The 25194-nt window shown below is 48.8% G+C and overlaps 2 protein-coding genes across 2 annotated transcripts in view; both read left to right on the forward strand.

Moving 5' to 3' along the window:
• LOC144172297 (uncharacterized) overlaps positions 1-25194 on the forward strand; it is a 175785-nt gene that overhangs the window by 47602 nt on the left and 102989 nt on the right. The gene's annotated exons all lie outside the window — the stretch shown is intronic.
• On the forward strand, positions 1331-2756 carry LOC144172262 (uncharacterized). The gene has a single exon (XM_077701018.1). The coding sequence runs from the start codon at positions 1341-1343 to the stop codon at positions 2694-2696; it is 1356 nt and encodes a 451-aa protein (XP_077557144.1). The 5' UTR covers positions 1331-1340; the 3' UTR covers positions 2697-2756.

Raw genomic sequence — 25194 nt, forward strand, 5'->3', positions numbered from 1 at the left:
CGGCATGGGCCCGGGTACTAGCCAGTTAGCTAAGGGCCAAGATGGTAAAATTGTATTGTATGTAAAGAAATAAACTTCCTTTCTTTCCCTCTTTCTTTCTTCCTTTCTTTTCTTCTTTATTTTTTTCTTTCCCTTAAACAATTTGTCTGCGTGTACGTCCGTCCGTCCGTAACGAAATATCTTCCCGGCAAATAATTCAAGGTCGATGTACCTTCCGGATAAGACAGAAAAAAAAAAGAAGATCGTTAAAAAGTTACGCTTCCACACCAGTTTGCTATGAATCTCCCTCCATGCCCGGTATTAGCAAATGTCGGGCTTTTTTTTTTTGTTATCGCATTGTTATCTGCCTTACCGTTTCGCGGCTCTGCGCGTGCGTGCGAACGCGGGCGTTTCCTCCGACTGTTGCGTTCCGCCCTTGCAATCTTTTCCAGTTTTAGCACCTTAAATGGCTAAAATTGGGAAAGCTTTATACAAGAGAAGAAAAATTTTTGTATGCGTTGTCCTTGCGTTTGTTACGGTCGTCTCAAAGCCGCTGTCCCGATAGAAGACAAAAACAGTACAACGAGCGCGTTCTTTTCGCCTTCGCCCACTCCAACCGGGGAGTTAGAGCCCGGGCTCAGGAATGTGTCCGCCGCGCCGACCATGCCTTCTCCCTCTTCTTTTCCCCTTTTTTCCCATTGTCTATGTTTCCTGTGGAAAAGGGGGAACGGGGAGAAGTCCTGAGAACGGGGAGAGGCACAGACCTGGGGACATCGGGCTGTTGGAAGTCGGCTCTTGTACGCGACGGATAAATGACGTCTCCCTCTGCCCGTCGAGACGGTGGACAGGACAGGACAATGCATCCGCCTGTCCGGTTCATTACTTTTCTTTTCCACCTTCTTCTCCCCCCCCCCCCTCCCTCTGTCCCTTCCTTTGTCTAACGCAACGCTCTTTCTTCCTGTTTTTCCTGCCGTTACCGGGACTGTCTCTAAGAATGTTTTCAAGGGCGGAAAGTGGGAAGGCAAGAAATGGGAAGAGCTCCTCGATAGACGAACGACGAAACGCCGCCGCGCGAGAAAACGGACCGTGAAAGATATATATATATATATTGTCACGTACCCACAAGCATCTGAATGAACTTTTAATTTGTGACATCCCAGCCGAGGCGACGACGACGACGAACGAGCGCTACCGGGAACGCATCATCATCAGTGTTTTTGCTCTGGCAGCTTGAGTGCCTCGCGGTCAAGAGCGTTCTTCTCCGCTGCTTCTTCTATTAGCGTTTTAGTAAAGCTCACCAACACCCCCAACGCGTATTGCTGTACGCGACACTGGTGGAGGTTGCGGGGTACGACTACCCCATGCAGAGGACCCCTTCGGCCAGCCCGGAACGGCCTCACCCTGTCCACACACCTGTCCATCGGGCTAGTCGTCGCCAACGCGGACTGTCTCCAGAGTGCGGTTACCTTGACTTCACTGCACCTAGACGTCAAGCGCCAGCACCCCAAGTAATGACGCAACCACTTCCCTGCCAGGTAACTCTCCAACAGCCACGTACGCCGGCCATTTTTCACGGTGAGGCGTTTGAGGACGTCGAGGATTGGCTGGAGCAGTTTGAGCGGGTCGCATCGTTCAACCAGTGGGACGCTCGTCAAAAGCTGCGTGAGGTGTATTACTCGCTAGAACATGGTGCAAGGACGTGGTTCGAGAACCGCGAAGCGAGGTTATCTACTTGGGAGGAATTTCGCCAGGAGCTGCTGGAGTCATTCGCCAGCAGCGACCGCCGTGACCACGCTCAGCGCCTTTTGGAGTCTCGCATCCAAAAACCGAACGAGACGGTGGCGATGTTTGCAGAGGACATGGCACGCCTCTTCCGTAGAGCCGACCCTGAAATGTCAGAGCCGAAGAAACTACGGCATCTAATGCATGGCGTGAAGGAACAACTGTTCGCCGGCCTCGTACGAAATCCACCCCGCACAGTGAAGGATTTCATTAAGGAGGCCACAGCCATCGAGCATGCCCTGCGGGACAGATGCCGGCAATATGACCGGGTTACCGGCGGTTCTCCAAGCGCTACTGCTGCAGCGACGGCATCCAGTGACAGGTCCCTGCGTGAGCTCGTGCGATCGATAGTGAGAGAGGAACTACAGCTGCACGGGATAGGCTCTTCACAGCCTTCGCATGCTTCTGTCGCCGACATCGTGCGTCAGGAGATCCGGGAAGCCTTGGCCATTCCGGAGAGCCAGCCGCAGCAGCTCCAACCAAGCTATGTGTCGGTTGTCCGTCGTCACCCACCTGTACCGCCTATTCCAGCACCTCAACGGGCTCCCCAGACCGATTCCTGGCATCAGGGAGTGCACACCAACCCGCATCCCAGGCCTCGAATGGAAACTTCAGCTGGACGACAGGTACGGAAGTCCGACGTCTGGCGCACAAATGACAACCGGCCGCTGTGTTTTCACTGTGGCGAAGCAGGCCATATCTACCGCCGCTGTCCGTACCGCGAAATTGGGCTTTCCGGATTCGCTCCCACGGCTCCACGCCCTTGCTTTGGACAAAGACCCCCTGCTATCGAGGAATACCTTGCTGCGAGACGAGACCTTTCGCCGAACCGTCGACCACGTTCACCGTCCCCAGCGAACGACGTCTCCCCTAACCGTCGGAACTTCGGCGGGATACTGCGAGGCAGATCCCCAAGCCCTAGGCGGGGAAACTAAAAGCAGCAACCTCTGGAGGCAGGGTTGCTCGTAGCCTAACTACGCAAGACCTTCAAAACCCCTCGACGTCTCCGACGGAAAAGGATACCACAAGAATGTCTTTCTCCGAAGCTGGAAGCGCCGACCTCGTAATTTGTATAGATGGACATGAAGTGGTTGCTCTTATTGACACCGGTGCAGACTACTCTATAATTAGTCAGACCCTTGCCGATCGGTTAAAAAAAGTGAAGATGCCGTGGTGTGGACTTCAGATTCGATCTGCTGGAGGCCATTTAATGACTCCAATAGGGAAGTGCACCGCCAGAATCGCCATTGGTAACGCTGATTTTGTCGGCAGTTTCGTGGTCCTCGCGGAGTGCTGCAAGGACCTTATTTTGGGGATGGACTTTTTAAGAGAATACAACGCTGTGATCGACGTTGGTGAACGCCTAATTACATTCTCGTCGAGCCACCGCCCACCAGAACTCGCAGCATGCCGAGCGCCGTTGCGGGTTATCGACGAGGACGTGAACATACCACCGCGGTCATGCATGCTAGTTTCAGTTCACTGCGACATGTTTAGCAATGTTGACGGCATAGCAGAGCGAATCGATGAACTTTTGTTCCGTCATGGCATCGCAGTTGCTCGAGGCGTGTTGCATGTAACCGATGGCCGTGCCGCATTGCTGCTTACTAACTTCAGCAATGAACGCCAACATGTCGCCAAAGGCACGACAGTTGCCTATTTCGAAGACATAGCTGATGGCGAAGACTGCTTTGCGTTACAAGGCGCCGCACCTGGTGAAACCAGCTCCGATGCCATCATCGATGTCAACTCCGGCTTGCCTCTCAGTGAACAACAAGCCCTCCTCGCGCTGCTGACGACCTTCAAGGACTGTTTCTCTTCGACATCTGGCGTGCGTCAAACTCCGCTTACAAAACATCGCATCATTGTTGATGATAATGTGAGGCCGCTTCGTCAAAACCCCTATCGTGTCTCTGCGAAGGAACGGGACGCAATTCGCAGCCAAGTGGAGCAGATGTTGCGCGACGATGTCATCCAGCCTTCTCGAAGTCCGTGGGCATCACCCGTCGTTCTGGTCAAAAAGAAGGACGGGACATTGCGATTTTGCGTTGATTACAGAAAGCTCAATCAAGTGACAAAGAAGGACGTGTACCCATTGCCCCGGATCGATGACTCCCTCGACAGGCTTCGTCATGCCCGTTACTTTTCGTCGATGGATCTAAAGAGCGGGTACTGGCAGATCGAGGTGGATGAGCGCGACCGCGAGAAAACAGCCTTTATAACGCCGGACGGACTTTATGAATTTAAAGTGCTCCCTTTCGGCTTGTGTTCGGCACCAGCAACATTCCAACGAATGATGGACACTGTTCTTTCCGGTCTCAAGTGGCAGACGTGTCTAGTATACCTTGACGACGTTATCGTCTTCTCGTCAACCTTTGCAGAGCACTTGAAAAGACTATCCTGTGTACTTCGCGCCGTGAGAGCAGCTGGTCTCACACTTAAAGCGGAAAAGTGTCATTTCGGGTACCAAGAACTACGCTTCTTGGGCCACGTTGTCAGCCACGCCGGCATCAAGCCCGATCCTGACAAAGTATCCGCTGTGTCCAACTTCCCGACGCCTGCCGACAAAAAGGCCGTACGGCGATTCTTAGGCCTATGCTCCTATTACAGGCGCTTCATCCCAAACTTTTCCCACATCGCGGCTCCGCTAACAAGCCTCACCCGCAATGACGTCGCCTTCGTTTGGACCACTGAGCAGCAGGCTGCTTTTGAGAACCTGCGGCGTCGCTTACAAGTGCCGCCTGTGCTCGCCCATTTCGATGAAGATGCGGCCACCACAATCCATACAGACGCCAGCAATGTTGGCCTTGGGGCAGTGCTGCTTCAGTGGCAAGACGGCGCGGAGAGAGTTGTCGCTTACGCAAGCCGAACACTGTCCCGCGCGGAGTCTAACTATTCAGCTACAGAGAAGGAATGCCTGGCTGTTGTGTGGGCGGTCTTGAAATTCCGGCCGTACCTCTACGGTCGCCCATTTCGAGTTGTTAGCGACCACCACTCCCTTTGTTGGTTGGCCAGTTTGAAAAATCCTACGGGTCGCCTCGCCCGCTGGAGCCTTCGACTTCAGGAATTTGATATGACGGTTGTCTTTAAGTCAGGGAAACAACATTCTGACGCCGACTGTCTGTCTCGAGCTCCAGTCGACTGCCCTGTACCGGAAGATGATGACGACGTGGCGTTTCTTGGTGCCATCGACGCCACAACTCTGTCCGATCAGCAAAGGGAAGACGTTGAGTTACAGCCACTTCTAGATTTTCTGGAAGGACGAACTCCGCACAAGCCAAGGCTGTTCATACGTGGACTCCAGTCGTTTTCTTTAAGAAACAACATGCTCTACAAGCGAAACTTCGCCCCGAATGGAAGAGACTTTCTTCTCGTTATTCCCGCGAGCCTTAGACAAGAAATCCTACAGGCCTGCCACGACGACCCAACCGCTGGTCACTTAGGTTATGCACGTACGATGTCCCGAATTAAACAGAGCTACTACTGGCCCAAGCTTCCTTCGACAGTGAAGCAATACATCCGTACCTGCCGTGACTGTCAGCGTCGTAAAACACCGCCGGGACGCCCAGCCGGTTTACTTCAACCTGTCCAAATACCGGAAACCCCGTTTCAACAAATCGGCATGGACTTCTTAGGCCCCTTTCCTACGTCTCATGCCGGCAACAAGTGGATACTTGTCGCCACCGACTACCTTACACGATACGCCGAAACGAAAGCCCTCCAGCGTTGCACAGCTCTCGACGTGGCCCACTTTTTCATCGAAAACATTGTTTTGCGCCATGGAGCTCCCGCAATTGTGATTACAGACAGGGGTACCGCATTCAACGCAGATTTGGTGCGCGCCGTCATGAACCTCACAGGTACTTCCCACCGAAAATCGACAGCTTACCATCCGCAGACAAACGGACTGACAGAAAGGTTAAACAAAACACTTGCAGACATGCTGAGCATGTACGTCGACGAGCAACACAAGAGTTGGGACCAAGTTCTACCATACGTGACTTTTGCCTACAATACCGCCAGGCAAGAAACCACGCGCATGACGCCATTCGCTCTTGTGTACGGTCGGGAGGCAACCACAATGTTAGATGCCATGCTCCCTCACGACGGTGAGGGTGACGACACGACTGCGCAGGAGTTCGCCCAGCGCGCGGAAGAGGCGCGTCAGCTCGCAAGAAATCGAATCAGGCAACAACAGCTGCATGATGCTACTACTTACAATGCTCGCCACAGGCACGCCGCTTTCCAGCCTGGTGACAACGTGTGGGTATGGAGCCCTATCAGACGAAGAGGGCTATGCGAGAAGCTCATGAAGCGCTACTTCGGGCCCTACAGAGTACTACAGCAACTAAGCGACGTCACGTATGCAGTTACTCCGGTGGACAGCGTTTCCACAATATATATATATATATATATATATATATATATATATATATATATATATATATATATATATATATATATATATATATATATATATATATATATATATATATATTCATGTGCTGTGGTACTTCGCGGCGCCATTTATCCCCGAAGGCATGCACTGCCGCACTGTCGTTCTTTTTTTTCTATTTGTATGTACTGTGGTAATATACGCATTCTCGAAGCCGTTTCTTTTCATTACTTCGGTAAGCGTAGAATGAATTCCTGTTCTGTCCTTTACTTCCTTATTTTTTTCCCCTTTCGCTTCGCTTTCAGCTTTGTTCTTTCTTCCTGTTGCATCTGCTGTGTTCTCATTCGCCGGTCGCTCGCGTGTGCGCGAACACTAGAACGAATGGGCCACTTTCGCAACCACCAGGCGGCTGCCGGGGGACGCGCAATTATGCGCGGCGCGAATCGAGACTTCCCTGCTTAGAGGAGCACTTTCTTTCTTAGTTTTGGTTGCCCACTTGGTACGCTGCACTCTGCGAAAAAACAAAAAGGAAACCTGAAGCAGTCTAGAAGAATAAAAAAAGCCCAGATTAAAGGGAAGTGTTATCTAAGAATACCGGATTTCGGAGAAGCAATCGCATGCCTGCAGGGAGTTACATAACTAATTCACATGCGGCGGGTTTTTTTTTTTCTTCATTATTTTCTTGTCTATCTAATCAATCTCCCCTGTTCTCACAGTGATGGCACTGCGAGCATATATTGATGTTGCAACTTAGTAAATCAGTCGCAATGCTGAAATAACGAAATGAATCAACTAATATATATGCGTGGTATGTTCATGGATTGGGAGACACAATTAAGACGAGGAAAAGACGACCGCGGCTATGCGGTCGTCCTTTTCTTCGTCTAGCGTACCGTCTAATTTGCGCAGCTCCCAGTCTTTCGCAATATCGGCTGCTACGTGGATTGGATTTTCTGCTTTTGTGTGCAGAGCACTTTAGGGGCTCGCCTTGTCGCCGTAGCTCACTCGCTGGACCCAAGTAGAGCCACACGGCGTTCCGTCGTAGCGGAGTCTCGTCGTAGCGGCGTCCCACAGAGGCTTCGAACGCCAAGCGGTTTATATAGCCATAAGCGTTCGAATTTCGTGAACCGCTGGCGCTTGTCCTACATCTCCCCGTTGTTTAGCGTAAAGAAAACTGCAGGTACGTTTGAGGCAAAATATACGTAATTAACAGGCAGCCACCGCGTTCATTTAGAACGCTCGTTGGGTTTGGTTTTAGGATGGTAAGCGACAAAAAGTGGCAGTGCAACACCGGCACGTGCGAGAGGGAAAGCTAGCACAAAAGAACAGAACTCCCGCTGGCGCTGTTTAAGGCAGGGGGCGCGCGAGCTCTGCGAAGGCGGTAAATTTGAAATGCGTTGGACAAAGCTCTGTTGAATTCGTCAGGAGAGAAACGAGACAGGGCGGCGGAGAGCATGGCGGGTGGTAAGAGTGAGCGGATAACGGCGCCACAGTCCATTATGGTGAATGACTGCTCTGGACTTCCCACGGCTTTCACATTGATATGATCGGCTTTAATTTTTTGTTTTGATGAAAATGCAGGCATTTTTTTTTTATTTTGTACAGTTGTGTTTCGTCTCAAAGAGCGACGCGACGTTAGAGCGCGTTGATTGCACAGCTGTGAACGACCACTATAGAACGGGGATGCAGAAAATGTCCTCGCCGCAGCGACATTGTTTGAAGAAAGTGCTGCGGGATTCTATCGGTCATATTCCGATAAATGTGCACAATGGCTCAGCATATGGAAGACGACGGGTCCATTCAGTTATTCGTAAAGCCCCATTTTTATCGTGGTGTCAGCGAAGCGGCGCTTTTTCTATTATTCTTTAAGACAAAAAAAAGTGATTTATAGGTTTGTTAGGCATTGTTTTACTCGTGACTGTTTTTTTTTTAATCTTCTATCGGTGACCAGCGGAGTCCTCCGTCATTTATCCCTGCTATTTTACGGTATTCTGAATGGAAGGAGCTAAACACGAATGCATTTTGTCTCTATTTTTCACCCTCGCGGAAGACCGTATATAAAATTACCGAGCTCTCGGGAGGTCCCTACCGTATTCGCTATCGACTCAGCCGGGTCATCTATCTGCGCGCTCCGCGAAAATACGAGAGGTTCCAGCCCCAGGGGCGAGCCCGCCTCTTTAGTGTATATATAGTGCGGCCGCGAGATATACTAATGGCAGTATCGCCTCTTTTCGCGTATTGGTGCGCGTTTACATTGAGCGGGTATAGGCGAGGACAAACGCTCTGACAGCGGGGTCATCAATAAAAATGTCCCGACGCTGCCTCTTCCCTTCCGTTTTATTCTTCGTGTTGTCGCCGCCACTTGTTGGCGTGCGAGTGATTTCCCCCACGGCGTATGCGTGCAAACGTGCGCCTCCTTCCGTTCCTATCGCGGACGGAGCGTTTCGGCGCTCCGGCAGAAATTTCGGTCACGATGGATGGCGCCTGATGAATGGTTAGAGTGACCACCGTGACGTGGCGCTGCAGGCTGCTGCTGTAAGGAGCGCCCTAATTGAACCCGGCCTACGGCTTCGGCTTTCGACGCTCCGCGTCTTCTCGTGTGTCCGCCACCGCGAAATTTCCTGGCATGACAAAACGTGACCGGCACGAAAGCCGCAGTGTCGCGCTGGTTCGTGTTCGGAGGCATGCGTTTCCTTGCGTGGTGGTGGTGGTGGTACGTTAAAGGCGACAATAATGACATTGTTGCGGTTAATAAGGTCAGCAAGGGGTTGGATTACGGGAATCGACAAATTGTCAGTTTTGCAAAGGCTTTACTGGCAGCTTTCTCTGGCGCAGCCTTTACTTACGAATGAAAGAGTCTGGTATTCTCTCTCTCTCTCTCTCTCTCTCTCTCTCTCTCTCTCTCTCTTACCAGAGTATTTGAGCCAGTCTTTTTTAGAGGCGAAGGCCCTTACAAACTCGGGCTGCTGGCGTCTCCTGTCGTCGTTGTCGTAATCGCCGTCTCATGTAGTCACGGTACTAAAACACCGGGGAAACTCATTTGCGCCTCGCGCTAGAACGTAGCGCATACTAAAAAACACGGGAACACTCGTTTACGCCTTGCGCTAGAGAGCTTGGTGCTTCAAAGACAATAGATTTTTACAGCAAAGCTGTGTACCTCTGTGTACCCCGCCCAAATCGTTTCATCTCCGTGGGCAAAAATTCCAAGGCGCCATGAATACCGTTATGCACTGCATGCTTCGCCCCTCCCCGGGTTTCACGTTAGCGGAGGTGGTCCTTGACATATTTGAACGTCCCGTGTTACTGCATTCTCCCTCGACTTTGCATTTCAGGGTGTCCGCTGCGCAGTGCGCTTTGTGTTGGTTCGCCTCTCGCTAAAGCTGCCTCGCACCTTTTCCGAAGTGCCTTCGGGCATCACTGCAGCGAAGTTTGAATAAAAAAGTTCAAAGGGCATGAAAGAAGAAAGTTTGTTCAGCTCAAACTTCGCTGAAGAAAGTTTCTGTGAAAGGAAAGTTCAAAGAGAAGATTTCTGGCAAGCTCATTTTACTTGCGCGTTTATTCGAGGGAAGTTCGTAAGAGCTGAATATTTACCGAATATACCGCGCCACTGTCCACTGCTTGCGGTAAACTACGGCCGAGTTTTTCGTCGTTTTATTTCAAGCACAACATCACGGGGGGCATACGCAGACAGCATAAAGATAAATAAAAAAAACAAGAAGACGGAAGGGGGGGCCTCCGCAAAAGAAAAAAAAAACAAGAAATCCTGCTTTCCCGCGTTATTGCTTCCGTCCCAGAAATCAACCCCCGCTATCTCCGCGTGCTGCTTTTTTTACTTCTCCCGCTGCTTCCCGGGCTGTTTACCACTCCGCGCGAAGATTCGGTTTGAGAAAACGCACGCTTATATTTGTTTTTTCCCCCTCCCCCACCATGCTCGTTTATTTTGTCAAGTTCACTGCGCGCGGGCAACAAGATGCTTCTCAGAAGCAGTTGCTTTTTCTCACTCGTTCGTTACTCGAATTACCACCTAAAAAACACAAATAAATGTGCGCGCAGCGGAAAAGTGCCTGAAGCAGGTTTTGAAGAAAACAATCTTGAAGGAGTCTGTTCCATCGCGTAAAACAAAAGCGGAAATGCTCGGGCAGGAGCAGCGTCCAAGACTCTCGAGGTTTGCAGACTCAGGGAGGAATAATGGGGGGAAAGATAGGGAAAAACGGGGGTGCGGGAAGACGCAGAGAGAGGGAACAGGGAAAAGGATAGGGGAAAATGGAGAACCGGGAAAACGGGAAACTAGAGACCGGCACAGAGGCAAGAGCGTCGTCGCAAGGGGCCACAGACAGAGCCACGAGCGCCTCGAACGCGCCTCGAACAACCACCGTTGTATACCCCCCCGGCTAGAAATCCAGCCCGAATAGTTCCAAAACGATTCAGACCGCCTGCGGGGATGCGAAGGGAGCGGTAAATGTGGAGCCTCGCTGAGTAAAATGCCGAGTTGGGTCGGCGCAACGAGTCCTGTGGTCGCCGCGTATATCGTAGCAAAAAGTGCGGTGTAAAGGTAAGGAAGACAGAAGACCGACGCTGACTGTCAGCTTCCCAGCTTAGGTTTACGTTTACGTTATTATAAACGAGTATGGCATGTATGAACAAGCAAAAAATGAACGCATAAAAATGCGCGCACTAGCATCGTGTGCCGTGACTGCCTTCCGGGGAAGTGCACGTCATTTTTTGGGTGTGTTCATTCTTGCTGCGGTGTATAAGGGATTCTTTTTTTGTTAATATAATACCCCTTACTTGATAGCCAGAGCCGTTCGTGCGTCTTTTTCAGCCCAAGTCCCCGTCTTTTCGTTTTTGCTTGTTTTGGGTTGGTTGTGCTGTTTCATTAAAATAAATTTGTAATTTTGTCTTGGCAAATTGATGAAAAAAGGCGGTGACTGGGGAGCAGGAAAATGTTTTTATATCGCCTGCATATAAAGGCAAAAAAAAAGCATAGTATCCTACTCTCCGAGTTATCCAAGGGTTTAAAGAGGAAACAATTTTGACGACCAGGACACGTGTGGTATCGTAGTTTTTGTCTCCTGTTCCGCAAACGTCGCGCGTGCCGAGCGAGATTAAAAGTCAGCGCATAACCCGCTCGCCCGTGTTTGTCGTGAAAAGTGGTTGCGACTGCGGGGTGTTTCTCAGATCTGGTCTCACCGGCCTAAAGAAACGTGCCGTCTTTCACGCGATGATTTTGGTTCATACTGACGCTTCCCATCCTCCTCCCGCTTATCTCACAGGCGCGCGGCCGCGTACACACTCGGATGTCACATCTACACGGCTGTATATAGTGAAAAGGACGTCTAAAAACCACCGGCGTCGACGTCGTCGCCAGCGTCGTCGGCGTTGGCGCCGGCAGAGGAGTCCCGCTGTGCACGGCACGCGCCCTAACGGCAGACACGATTGCGGGTAGAGAACAACGCCACTGACCGCGCGGAACCAGGAAGCTGTCGGCGCCAGCTTCCGGTGCCGCGCGCTGTATTCCCGCTGTGACGCTTTGCTTCGCGTGGCGAAATTTTTCTAGAGGCGGTTGAAAAAATTGAGCCCCCGTGGCGCCAAGTCTGCCCTTGGCAGCGATACAAAAAAGGGTTACATGTATCTTCTTCGGTGAACGAGACCTAGCGAGCATTTGTATGAGTTTATAGTGGTTTCAGCATGTGGGCGTGCACATGAAGATATGCCGGAAATTTCTCTTCCTTTTCTTTTCTTCTTCCAACAATGTGTGTTGGCGCGAGTCGTATTACGGAGCTATAACTTTTTCTAGCCTTTGCTAGGGTGATGTATTTTATTGTATAATGATGGCATTTTTTTGTAAATTACACAACAAATGTTTCATTTGTAGCTCGGTCTGCGAGGTCAGTTTTCCGTGTTCTGATTTATTTTTACTTGACTTCGCGTCACACGCAGCAGCATGCTAAAAGTATGCTTTACAGGAAATAACCTGACGTTTGAAACCAGTTTTGAGACGTAATTTAACAAATGCTTCTTATTAATACAATAAATTCTGATTATGCCTTACCCGCCGCGGTGGCTCAGTGGCTAAGGCGTTGCGCTGCTTATCACGAGGTCGCGGGTTCGATTCCCGGCCGCGGCGGCCGCTTTTCTGATGGAGGCGAAAAGCAAAAACGCCCGTGTGCACGAGATTTCGGCGCACGTTAAAGATCCCCAGGTGGTCAAAATTAATCCGGAGCCCTCCACTACGGCGCGCCTCATCGCCTGCGTTGCGTTGGCGCGTAAAACCAATCAATCAAATCTGATTATGCCTGTGTTTTAAATTAGTTTAAATCATTTTAGTTCATTTTGAATCGGCGTTATTCATTACACTTGTTTTTTGACCGTCGTTTGACAACTTGATTTACCGTGACGACAAGAGACGACGCCGACCGGAGACGCCGACAGCCCGAGCCCCTAATGCGCTTCGCCTCTAAAAGTGTTCTCATTTCTCGGGGATGTCCTCGGGGACAAGTCACAATGGTTTGTGGCTGCTTATTTTTTGTTGTCTCATATTTCAGTGCGCATTATGGCCGCATGGCTTTCTCTCCCACCACGCTCAGAACAAAGGTGGCAACAAAAATGTACAGAAATCCAGAAAACTGCCTAATACGCAAGCATTCGGGCTCTTATTATTTTCACACATCCCTGATTTGGCAATAAGTAGCCAAATTGGGCTACTTTTGAGCTAATTGAGCTGGCAACTTCTTCTGTGGTTTTTTTTTATTTTTCATTTCTTTTTACCATTGATCTAGATATACGCTAATATAACGTATGAACGTGTAAGCTTTGCTATTTGTGCATTTTTCCGCAGTTACGGAACGTAATAAGATCGGCGCTTTTTCACAATTTTTTCGTGGTTGCGTTTTTTTATATATATATTTCTGCCCCAACCGATTTTACGAGGGTGGTGAATTACGTAAACATTTTTATTCAGTTTGTTCACTTAATCTTTTATTGTTGTATTAGGGCGTTTTTTTCTTAATATATTTTTACTTTTACAATCTCCGAATAAGCGTGTTAACTTTGGCGGTTACGCATTTTTACTGCAGATACAAGGCGTTACACGCTTAGTACCTTGATGTAGTCGGCAGAGAAAGCTTACGCATCAAAACCGGCACTTATGTTTAGTTTTCCTCGGTTGAGCTGGCACGGAAAACTTGAGGTGCCGCCGGCCTCGTGTGACTCGTCGCCTTGCGCCGCCATGGTAGCCGAGTGTGTCACGGAAACGCGACGTCTGCTTGTCGGCCCCGAAGCACGCACGGCGCCCCGGGCGAGCTCTGTAGCAGTTTTAGATCAAAGTATCGGCCCCCGACTCCTCTTACACGGCTGGCGTCTAGGAGCTGCTCGTGTCGTTTCCAGTAGGGCAAACACCTCGTTATGCAGGTTGGCTATAAGGTGCACTGTACGGTCCTTTTCGCCACTTCGTGGATGCGCCACGGCGTTGGTAAGAATAGTCCTAAATGCGTACGTGCGATCGTTTCAAAATACAGAAAAACTTCCGTATAACGAAGTCGTTTTTTGTTTTTTTGAAAATTTTCTTTGAAGTGTTTCATGGTGCACGCGCCTCTGCAGTTGCATAGATAACTAGAATTAAACGTGTAACCTAGTATCTGTACACATTGCACAAAGGGTACGAGCGCCTTTGAGACAGCGCAGTGTTCGTATCGTATCGCGTTTTCTGTCGGTACTTCATCTTGCCTTCTCATCCTAGTGGTTACGTATATGAAGTGCACGTTTCTCGCAATAAATTTCGATTTGAAGTCAGCGCTTCACCCGTCGCCTTTTACAGCGAAGCTGTTAGCCTCTCGTCGGTCGGAAAATTTCGTGTCGTAAACAGGAAACCCAGGCAGACCCCAGCAGCTCTCGCCCGAGACTCCGGGCGCAAGAGTCAGGCTAATCGGGCGCGCAGCACAGAGCTCCGTATTCGTGTAAAGAAAAACCCGCAATACAGGCATAGAAACCACACGATGACTGATAAAGTGCCGGTGAACAATTCCCCCACCCCATTTGTTTTTGTAAAGATTAGGTTTGCAGCTGCTCTCGACAGGGGAGGAGGTTTGACGTCATTCGAGAGCTAGCGCATGCGCATGACGTCATTTGCCACCAGAGAAGCCGAGTGCAAACGACAAGTCCGCCGAGACAACGAGGAAATTTTCATACCCTCCCTCATGTGTGAAGGTTTACAACAGCTTCGCTGGACATCCTCTTTCCCAATTCGTGATGGCGGCCATTTTTCTTATCTGTTTTTCGTTTCGTGCTGTATCTACTTAAAATGACCTACCAACTCGGCCAACGCACCTTGCTAACCAGTGGGGTTAAGAGAAAGGGGCCGCAACGGGGGGGGGGCTGTCTCCTCCTTTCTTTCCACCTGTCCGGTGACGCCAAAAGAGGCCCCACCGAGTGTATACTGCGCAGCTGTTGTCTCGAGCGGGTCGCCCTGACAGCAACATCTGCCGCCCCTGAGACACCGGCATTGTCGATCGAGCCCAGGGGCGACCCCCGGCCTACTGAGTCGCCACCCTTCAGTTCCTTCGCTGGCAGCCTGCAGTGCTGGAGACGTGCGAGGCGCCCCGGGGTCCTATGCAGAAACTGCTTCGAGGCAGTTCCTTTTTTTCTTTTGTCTATTCTGGCTTTGTTCCCGGTGCGGGCGTTTTCTCTTTCGGGACGTGTCAACGCTGCTCCCTTAGTTGACGCCGCCTGGCTGTGAAAATGCGCTGTCATTACGTAACAACCGGCGCCTGTGGGCATTCGGAGTTCGGGTACGTTGGCGGACTACGCGTGTTCCGTTAGCTCAATGCGTCAATCCCGCCTTTGTGGCATTGTTAATGGGTGGAGTAGTTTGAACGCGGGTATCGATCCTCACCACCGTATTCGCGTGCGGTAGGCCCACTTTTGTTGTCGTTTAAACGCCGTGCTATGTTCATGCGAATTGATTATTCGTACTACCAAATGTGATTTCGTTCGAGCAACTACGCCGCGACTTCGTTCTGGGGTTGAAATTGCAGGCTGTCACGAGTGCGCTCGTATGATAACATCTGGCTTTATTAAAGGGGACGCTTTCTTATTTAAGCGAAAGCTTTCTTAGTGGGACTAATTCCGTCCTGTCAAAAAAAACTAACGCATTTCCTCATAGACCGATTGGTCGACCGAAAAGCTCAGATAAGATCTCTGGACGCACGGCGCATGCGTGAAACGGGGCTTCTATTGCGTCAAAAGGGTTGCTTGAAAATCGTGGGAAAGGAACGGTTGTGCAAATAGGACAACACACGCATCGATTATGAAGAAGGAGTACAATAGTACTGTGCCTTGATCTCATAAACCACGTATCGGTACACAGTTAGATCGTTCGTATACATGCGTCTGCTTATCGCGCGAAACATCGTCGCATTGTTTCGTTCTTCGTTAGCGAAGGTTCGGCGATCGATTGAACGCACTCTCAGCGAAGGCTGGACGCACTTTTAGTGTTCGCGATTTTCTCAATTTTTTTTTTTTTACGAAGGAATGGTACAGTTTTTGAAAGTTGTATATCGGTTGTAGGGGCAATTCGTATGCTAGGGGAATCATGCAGTCGGTCCTGGTTCGCCGACAACGGTCGGTTATTACTAAATTAGGTATACCATTGCCGAACTCCACCGAGAATTTGTCGGTGGATTTGGGCAATTGTTTGCAGAGCCACCACAATGCGATGTTGCGTAGCTCTCTTAACAAGATGCGAAAAAAGGATCGCGTGGTTTGCTTTTTTTATAGCTCTGCGTAAAAGTAAACACAATCCCCTACCCTTCTCTTCTTTACTCGATTACGTGTACGAGGAGGGGGAGCAGGAATGCCTTTAATGATGAAGAGAAGCATTCCTCCTCCTCCTCCTCCTACACGTAATCGAGTAAGCCTTTAATGATGAAGAGAAGCATTCCTCCTCCTCCTCCTCCTACACGTAATCGAGTAAACTCACTGGAATGCCTTGCCTATTCCCATAACTGTGAAAACGCTGCGCTGCTCCGGTTTAGAGAGAAGGGAATAATGAGGCACCAAACGAAACAGGCCACACAAGCGGATCGAACAACTGACTTTATTTTCCTAGTCTTTGGAAAAACGGTGAAAACGTAAGCACAGAAGGATCCCCATAAACACAGAACAAAATCTTGCTGACGGACTCCTTCAAAGCGCATGGCACGTTTCTCGTCTTCCATTCAAGATTCGCGTTAAGGGCAGCTTTAAAGAAAGAGCATAACCTTGTGAAGGTGGAAATGCGTGCGTTGTGCGCCCGGCAGGCAAGGGGGAACGTAGTGCGTGCTGTCTGAAACATCTCGCGAGAAATTGTACACTCGTTCTCTTTAGCCCCTCCGTAGTGTCCCCACTGTGAGTAAAACGTTTTCTCAGACCTCAAACGCCTAACTACCCACTGTGCAGCTTTCGCATCTTGTCGTGACTCTTTGCTCCGTGCTGTCCCCCCCTAACTCTTCTCCTAACGTCCCACCTTACGAGGACCCTAATTTCCTACATGCTGTAGGTGTTTTTTTAAGACGATTGTATTTATTGGGCTACTTAAACGCAGAAATTTTGGTCTGTCTGTCTGCATGTATGTCTGTCTGTCTGTGACTTGATTCAGCCACCCAGCCAAAGTAAACCAAACTCTGCGCAATAGTTTTATATACTAACAGCGAAATAGAAACGTCTAAGTCCAGTGTCAGTGTTCATACTTGTCAACATTGTTGAACAAGAACAAGACATTACGCAGATTCAAGGCAGGAAATAAATACATGAGTAATACTTGCAGTGTTCCTTTACTAAAATTTTATGGATGCTTGGTTTTTGCGTTAGCAAATGAAATACTACATCAACGGCAGATAACCGTCGCCTGCTGTTTCCAGCGCAACCTCCTTTCGGCATTTAAGAAATCAAACGCCAATAGGAACGAAAGGTTCCACTAGATGGGATCCACATTCTGCTTGGAACGCTCGTGGTGTAGGGCAACTTGATCTATAAACGTCGTAGTAGGATGCCTCAATTCACGCGCGTCTCCGCCGGACGGCAGCGCTGGCATCGAGGCACCCGACTTGGGACACTGGAACGCGGTAAATTTAAATTGACTTGAGCAAACCTCTAGCATGTTATCTTGGGAGGAACGAGACAGGAGAGGAACGGCATGAGAGGTGAGCGGGAAAGAGAAGGGATGCATTTACTTGTGAGGGGCACCAGTCGACTATCGTTTTGCGTCGACATTTGCAACGAGAGGAGCAGATACGCGGCCAATTTTTCAATTAACAGCGGCCTAGAAAAAGTAGTGTGCGGTGATGTCTACACTCCCCTTTTCAAGATGTCACGCGTCATCTTCAACGAGCCCTAATCATGACTGACTGATCGCCGCCTCCACCTACTCTTCCCTTCCACAACTACGGCCATGTGACCTCCCTCATCTCAATGCATGTTATTCAATTCAACTAAATTCATAAAAATAAAAACGTACAGTTGTCTTTATTAACTGCAGATTCATAAAAGGCGGCTGATGCAAGGCACAATTTCGATGCGTTTCGTTTGCTTCATGTGACTTGCCAGCTTTTATTGTGCCTCGTCTACTTTTTAAAGTAGGGTGGGCGGTAAAGGTACCGAGTTCCTGTCTAGTTGGGAAATAATACAAGTGTTCATCTAATCACCATCACCTCATAATCCCATATATATGCCCTGGCAAAATAAACGTTCCTAAAAAAATACAAGTGTTCTGATTTGTTATTCAAAGTAGATTTGCCGCATAAACGTCGATACAAGCGAAAAAAACAGTGTCGGGAGCAAATTGGGGCTGGCGCGGGAGCTGCGATGCGAGAACACCTGAACGCGTCAGCGCCAACGCGTTGTTATCCACTGCCTTTCACAAATAAGCCTAACTCCTCCTATTCCCGTCGAAATCATTGTTTATCCGTATCTGCCACTTCTTTATTTGTCTGTTCCAGTCCTGACGCTCTTTTTTGGTCCACAGACGTTTCTGAAGATTGCTTTCGCATCGAAACGCCTATAATTTCTTCCCCGGTTCGGCTTATATGGAAAATAATTCCGTCCCATCCGAAGTCTTCCGGGCAGCTTAGTTTCCACTTTGCGCTCGAATGTTTTAAAACGTTCTTTTTTATTATTTTCGAGAGCCGAAACAAAATGTGGATTAGCGAAAAGGAAGAAGAAGAAAAACACCAGCTCCGGCTACATTGTTCCCGTCCAATTTATTCCTGCTCGAAGCTGGCAGGCAGAGCTGCGAAAATGGAGCCAGGCTATAGCATGAATCTCCAAATCGTGAGCACTCAAAACTTCGCAGGCTGTAAGCGGAGAAAACGCGAGCTCCTGAAATGAGGTTATTTGTCACGGCCGTCGAAAGTGGCAGCTCCTCTTTTGTCCCCTTTACTGTACATATATCCCCGTTATTTTCCACTTTTCTCTCATTTCTACCTCTTTTTTTTTGTTGTTGTTGTTGTTGTTGTTGTTGTTGTTGTTGTTGGACGTATTCATTTTTCACTCCAATTTTGGCAAGGTTTTGTCGTGCAGGTTGTGTACCTGCTAGGCTCGTAAGCCATCGTCTGTTCATTCAGGCGCATGCAGGAATAAGGAAAGTAAATAACCCAGCTAAAGACCGCGAAAATAAAACAGTAGCGAACGAGAAACCTTCTCGCAGTATATGCGCAGCAGAATAGGGTTATAAGAAATGGTGGCTGTCCAGCTATTTTTACTTTTTTTAATTCTGACGTTTCAGTTCTGGAGTACTTAATGCGTAAATGCTCACATTTTACTTAAATTGAGAAATACCCAATACGAAGGCTGATGGTAAACTTTATACGTAGCCCTGAATGACACACCATACTGTCACCTAATCTGTGCACTTAGAGTTCCCCCCACAAGTATGGAAGGCGTTGTAAAATGTTGTGTTTCTGGCTTAAATGCATTACGATGCAGCCTACCAGTCGCTGTTGGCATTTTTGGTGCATGATACTGTATATATGGCGAGTAGCTTAGTCCTACCCCACCCTGTACTCCCACGCTCCAGCCTGTGTTGCCGGGATTAACTATAGGGCTCTTAAAACGGTTTAGCACGAATATTTAGCCGTGGTGATTTTCTCACTCACGTCTACAAACCATTCACTATTCGTCGGACCTTCAGATCCTTCACAGTCCGTCAGATGCGTAAAGTTCGTTTAATTAGGGTTCCCGGCGGCACAGTTGCGTTTTTTATAGTGGAGAGGATTTTGGGTTATCGACCACGATTGCCTGGCAGTTTCTTTGTCCCCTTTATTCCCCTTTCAGCGAGTAACGTTTCGGCGCTTTTAACCCCTGCAGTGTGATTAGCGTTTTAACCACCTCAGTTGCTATTGGTGTCCTTGCTTTTGTGAAACAGGGAAATGTTATATTGCATTCACACGCCTCCGTTGCATGCATCCTCCGTAACAAACGAGGCTGTTCCGATCACTTCCTCTTCTTTCATGACCAGCTGTCCTCAGTGCGGCGCGCTTACCTACAACCCACCATTTGTCGGCTGCGCATTTTACTCCAAAATTCGTTATTCCTTCTCTGGGTTTCCCACGAGGATATTGTGATTTCTGTATGCTGTAACGTTATGGCGTCTTGCGGTTATCCGGTCAGTCGGTGGATTTTTTGGGGTACAAAACTAGTTTTTTTTTCTCCTTAATTACTTTTCCGATTCCGTTTCTTGTTGCCGTTATCTGAAAAGTAGGTTACACATTGTAACGTTACAATATGTGACCTACTTTTCAGTAATTTCCGTCGTCTTGGTCAATTCCAGGCTATATCATTTTTTTCTTTCATACTAAGCAACCAACGAATGTTTATGAGTGGCTGTTACAAAAATGTGCAACCTTTTTTTTAGGGAAAGTAAACGTTTATAGCAATCAGGTGATCGCAGCGCGACAGAAAAAGAAGCTTAGACAAGTTAGCTTAACATACGTTACGAAAAGCTTTGGGGCAAAAAATACCTGAACTAGAATACTCCGCTCACAGCTAGTTGGCCGCGTTACCGTCGTCTAGCGGTATCCAGAACGCGGCGCCAAGCCCGGCTTCCAGCTTCCAGCTTCTACCCATTGAAACCAAAACTCCACACTAACTTAACTGAAAAATATCTCGGAGCTAAACTGCGCGTTTCAGGGTGCGGAACGGACTGTACTTGGGCCCCAGGTATTGCCGAAAACAACAAAGGGAGCAACCGAAATGTTTGCTGCCTGTATACTTCTACAAGAGATAGAAGTGAAAAAATTGCGGTATTTCTCGTACCATGACTCATTGCTTGCTCTCTTTCTTTTTTTTTTTTTTTTGTTACCATACTCAGCACGCATTCGCAGAAGCGCAATAAAAAAAGTCACCGAAATGTCTTCCTCGTTTTTTTTCAAGAGCGGCCACATTCCTACGAGTGCTGTTCTCTTCCGTTTCTTTTTGTGTTCCTGTTCCGACGCTAACGCTACTCCCAGGATGTTCTTTTTGTTTTGTTTTTCCACGCTCCTTCTTCCGCCTCGTTTCATCAGCGGCAATCCATCACATATATCACTTGGTCGGCGAGCAAGTTTCCCCGCGATGTTTATTTCCTTTTTTTTTTACCCCTCGGCAGGCCGGGTCTAGGCTGGCGATGAAATTCCGCTTCGTCCTTGCGGAAACCAGGCAACGCGCGTGTCGGTCGCCCTGCCTAATGATGCACGCCGGGCGTGATCCGTTGGCGACGCGGCCTCAAAACTCTGCGGGGAGCCAAATATAAATGATTATGGAACGCCGCGTGCTCCTTCACTAGTTCTAAGAAACCGAGTGCGTCGGAGATTAAGTAAGCTGATACTGAACGCGAAAAAAAAAGGAGTTTTCTCAGTGTAGTCACCCGAAAATGGATCTATAGATCACCGCGTAAGCGAAGGTAATTTCGCAGATCGTCGAGCATGCTTGATGATCGAGTAAGTGGCGGTAGCGCCAACTTACGAAACACCGATTAGGAGTCGGCATTACTTGGCTATGATCTTGCAAGCTGGGGCATGGAGGTTACGGTCGTGGTAATGAAATGGAGTGGACTTCGTGTCCTGCCACGCAGGCATGGAGTGAGACGACGCGCGGCAGGTGCGTGGCCAGCTATACGTCTGAGATGCTCCAGGAAACTCGGCCAACGCGATGCGATGGAGGCAGTTTGGTTAAACATGAAACAGTGGTGTCACCTATTAATTATTAATCATTTCTTGCTATGTGCCCCTACACGAACAATGTAATGACTTGTATCTGCAGAAAAATGCGTAATTGGTGACCTCAGGACATATAATTGATCCCCGACTTCTAATTGGTAGCACAAGGCACCACAGACACCTGCCTTCATACCTCACCCCCTTGTGCACTTTCTTTTACTAGTATTTCTTGTTACATTATCTCGCATTGTTAACGGATAGCTGCCTCAACTCAAAACTTCTCCTACCTGTGTGTATTAATTGTCCACGTTTTCCTCTCACCACACATCGACGCCTTCTGCGGCATTGCCGTCGTGCTAATAGTGAGACAGCTATTTTTCATCGCTCTTTTGTATACTTTTTTCGTGTCCTTGCTACCCCGCGAATACAGCCCGATTGCGTGCATTCCCTCTCCCCGAACCTCTTTTCCTGTCCCGCGTCGGTATATATAGCAGTGTAATGTCAGTCTGTATCTAACTGTGTTGAAGGCGGGTCTCTTGCCGATACGTAAGCAAACGTCGTTGTTATTGTCCTTCACGTGTGCCCGACTTTTTACTCATTTCGGCGCGCTCTCTGCGAGTTTACTTTCTTCATAGATTATACATACATACATACATACATACATACATACATACATACATACATACATACATACATACATACATACATACATACATACATACACACACACACACACATACACACACATACATACATACATACATACATACATACATACATACATACATACATACATACATACATACATACATACATACATACATACATACCATTGACTCACGAAATCACACAGGTCTCTCTAACCCAGCGCTGTCACGTTAACAACTAAAGAAAAGGAGGAAACAAACAAAAACGCGCAGTTTGTTTCACGTTTTCCTTCAATGTCACCGTGGAAATGTAAGTTTGGTGAAACGGAGAAGTGGTGTAATAACGCTTTCGAAAATTCGCAGTTTGACGAGCTTTTTAGTTTGTCCTTGTGATTTGGGCGCAAGTGACGTCGTCAAACAGGACTTCCACAATCACCTTACATCCAGAACTGTTTTTGATGGGGCGGGTATCGTTAACTGGTTAATTATTTTTGCCTAATTATTTTGGTTAATTATCCCGCTCTTAGCTTCCTTCATCGAGCTGCAATCTCCGTGAAGAACTTTATACGACGCATTTTACGTGTGAAGTTGTTTGTTTCATCTGTAGCGCGCTATACTACAAACGTCTGTTTTGTGTGCGCAACACACAGCGCGCAAGTAAATAAAAACAAAGTAAAAATCTATAGCTCCATAGCTCGGTAATAATCACGTCTTTTTCAGCCTCGTAGATTGCGTCAAACATTAAATCAAATTCCATGGCTTTCTTCGTGCGGCAAAGCAACGAGCACCGCGTGAGGGGCCCGCCAGTTGCGCGGCTATTCGGAAAGTTAATACGGCAGGCGCATAGGCGATAAGCCTCGTACCCCGAACATTCATCCGGACGACGAACGACCATTTTCCTCGTTACTTGGTGTTCCATCTATCACGTTTCCTCGTCTTCCCGCTCATTTCTTCGAGCAATAAGACTTGACCAGCTGTTCGTCAGCACTACTCTTTTTTTTTTCTCCCCTGTTAACCTTCTTCAATTCTTGCCTGCCTATGCAGAACGTGCTCCAGTAATTTCCCCCTTCTGCGTAGTCGTTAATGGTCCTTGCTAGCTTCTTTTTTTTCCCCTAATATACTGCTCCAGTTCGTCGAGGCGATCCCGCTTCCCTTGTCCTTGACTCGGTGCTTCGAGAGTCGGCCACCCACGCAGCGGCGTGCCCATCGAGCTAACCAGAAAGAGCCGCCCTTTTTCATCGTCCGCATACGTGCTTCCGTCGCGAGAGGTCTGCGGGGAGGCGCCTCATTTGGGCGATGGCGTCATTTGTACGCAGAGTGCAGGCGACGGGCACTTCGGGGTGGCCGCGTGAGAAGTCGAGGCCGCGGCCGCTTCAGACGCCTGATCCCGGGCGTGCGTGCTCTGCGCGGTAACGGCTACTAACTACTGCGCCACCAGCACTCGCCGCACGCCGACAGGGTTAGGGGAAAGGGTTGCGGCCGTTACTATCACGATCGTGTCCTGATACTGTGTTGCCTTTTTTTTTTTTCACTCGTACACCTCGTTCGCTGCAGAGTGCCATTAATATGAAGCGACATGCACGGAAGTTATAATTCAGAATCTTTTTTTGTTACATCGAAGCTGTCTGGCGTAACGTTCTGACCGAAATTGCGCGCCTCTATTGGGCCGCGTCTACACAGAATCGCGCGCGTTCGCTCCGGAGCTTTGCATGTAAATTACTCAGTAGCTCTCAATTATATCACGCCGAGTCTCATTGACTAGCCGTAATTGGTTAGTTCGCCGCGCGATGTTGTAAACGTTGCAGAATCTCGTCTGCGGTCAATACAATATTTGACTGTCTGCGGAGGTAGTACGTTTACAGAAAAAAAGAGGCTGTAACCCTTGCTTTATTGAAAATATACCGGAACAAATTTTATGAAGATTATTTTATTAATAATTGTAAGGAAGTTGTGTTTGTGTGTGTGTGTGTGTGTGTGTGTGTGTGTGTGTGTGTGTGTGTGTGTGTGTGTGTGTGTGTGTGTGTGTGTCTTTATTCGATCAATATAGTAAGTCACCATATATAATTCAATAGTTATTCACGACTACAGTTTCGCTGGTCTTTCATCTTCAAATTAGTGAAAGTCCTCTATTTTTTATTTTATGTTTGCTACATAACGGCGGTGTTCATTCGGCTTTCAGCAATGTCCTTCGGAGCTTATGTTGCGGGCAGATGCTGCGGAATGATATTTATACCTTTGAGGGTCCGGCTTGTTCCTTTGGGGACATCACTCCGAAGACGCACCGTGCAGTCTAGACTGCGTATGCTTGTAAGGTGAACCGAAGGCACCGCCTACCCCTTCGATAGGACCCAAGTGTCACCTGCCCCTTTTACATACAACACAGCGCCGCCCGAGAGGAAGGGATTACCTTCCCGATAGCTCTACCGCTTATCTGCGTTGTGTAACTCTATACGTGGTATTCGCTGAAAAGTTTAGCTGTCAATTTCTTCGTTTGGCAACACTGGAAACGGCCACGGACACGGCCGAAGCGCCACAGACATGGCGTAGCTTGTGCCACTGCGCTCGCACGCCGCAGAAAAAAGAAAGCACCGGCGTGCCTCGTCTTCTCCTTTTCAACCCGATTCTCAACGGTGGTGTCAACAGAGATGTTATTAATCGTACTCACATTGCAGTCGGTGGTGTAGAGCTAGGAACGTCCAACACACATCATGTGCTTAGCACGGACAAGTACCGCCATCCCGCGGAGCCCGACGTAACGAGTGACGGCGCACTCACATGGTGGCCTGCATGCGTGCCTCGCCAGTGAAAGCGTGTTCGACTGCATGTTATGGACAAAAACCTGCCCGCTCACACAACCTTGGAATGTTTGCTAAGCCGAAGCTTTATATTGCTAAGCGAAAAAAAAAAATCCAGCGATACCGTGCACTCGGGAAACTCCTCCGGAGCAACGCCGAGCGCATGCGGGGAAAAACGAGGTTGAAGGGGAGCTTGTAGTAAGGGGAAATAGATGGGCTGGGTTTATCGCAGCGGGGCGGGCGCGCAGCGAGCCACTGCTTTAATCACAGTTCAGGCGATAACGGCGGGCAATTCGAAGGGACAAGCGTGGAATTGCCCGGGTTTGGGCGAGTTACCGTGGCAATGGCAAACACCTGGCGCAGTAGTGTCAGGGTACAAGAGTATCGGGCCTCTTTTCTTCTATTGTTCCGTGCCATCGCCATGGTCA

The sequence above is a fragment of the Haemaphysalis longicornis genome, unplaced genomic scaffold (genome assembly GCF_048455015.1).
Source record: "Haemaphysalis longicornis isolate Haplotype H1 unplaced genomic scaffold, Haemaphysalis longicornis Haplotype H1 scaffold_20, whole genome shotgun sequence".
NCBI lineage: Eukaryota > Metazoa > Arthropoda > Arachnida > Ixodida > Ixodidae > Haemaphysalis > Haemaphysalis longicornis.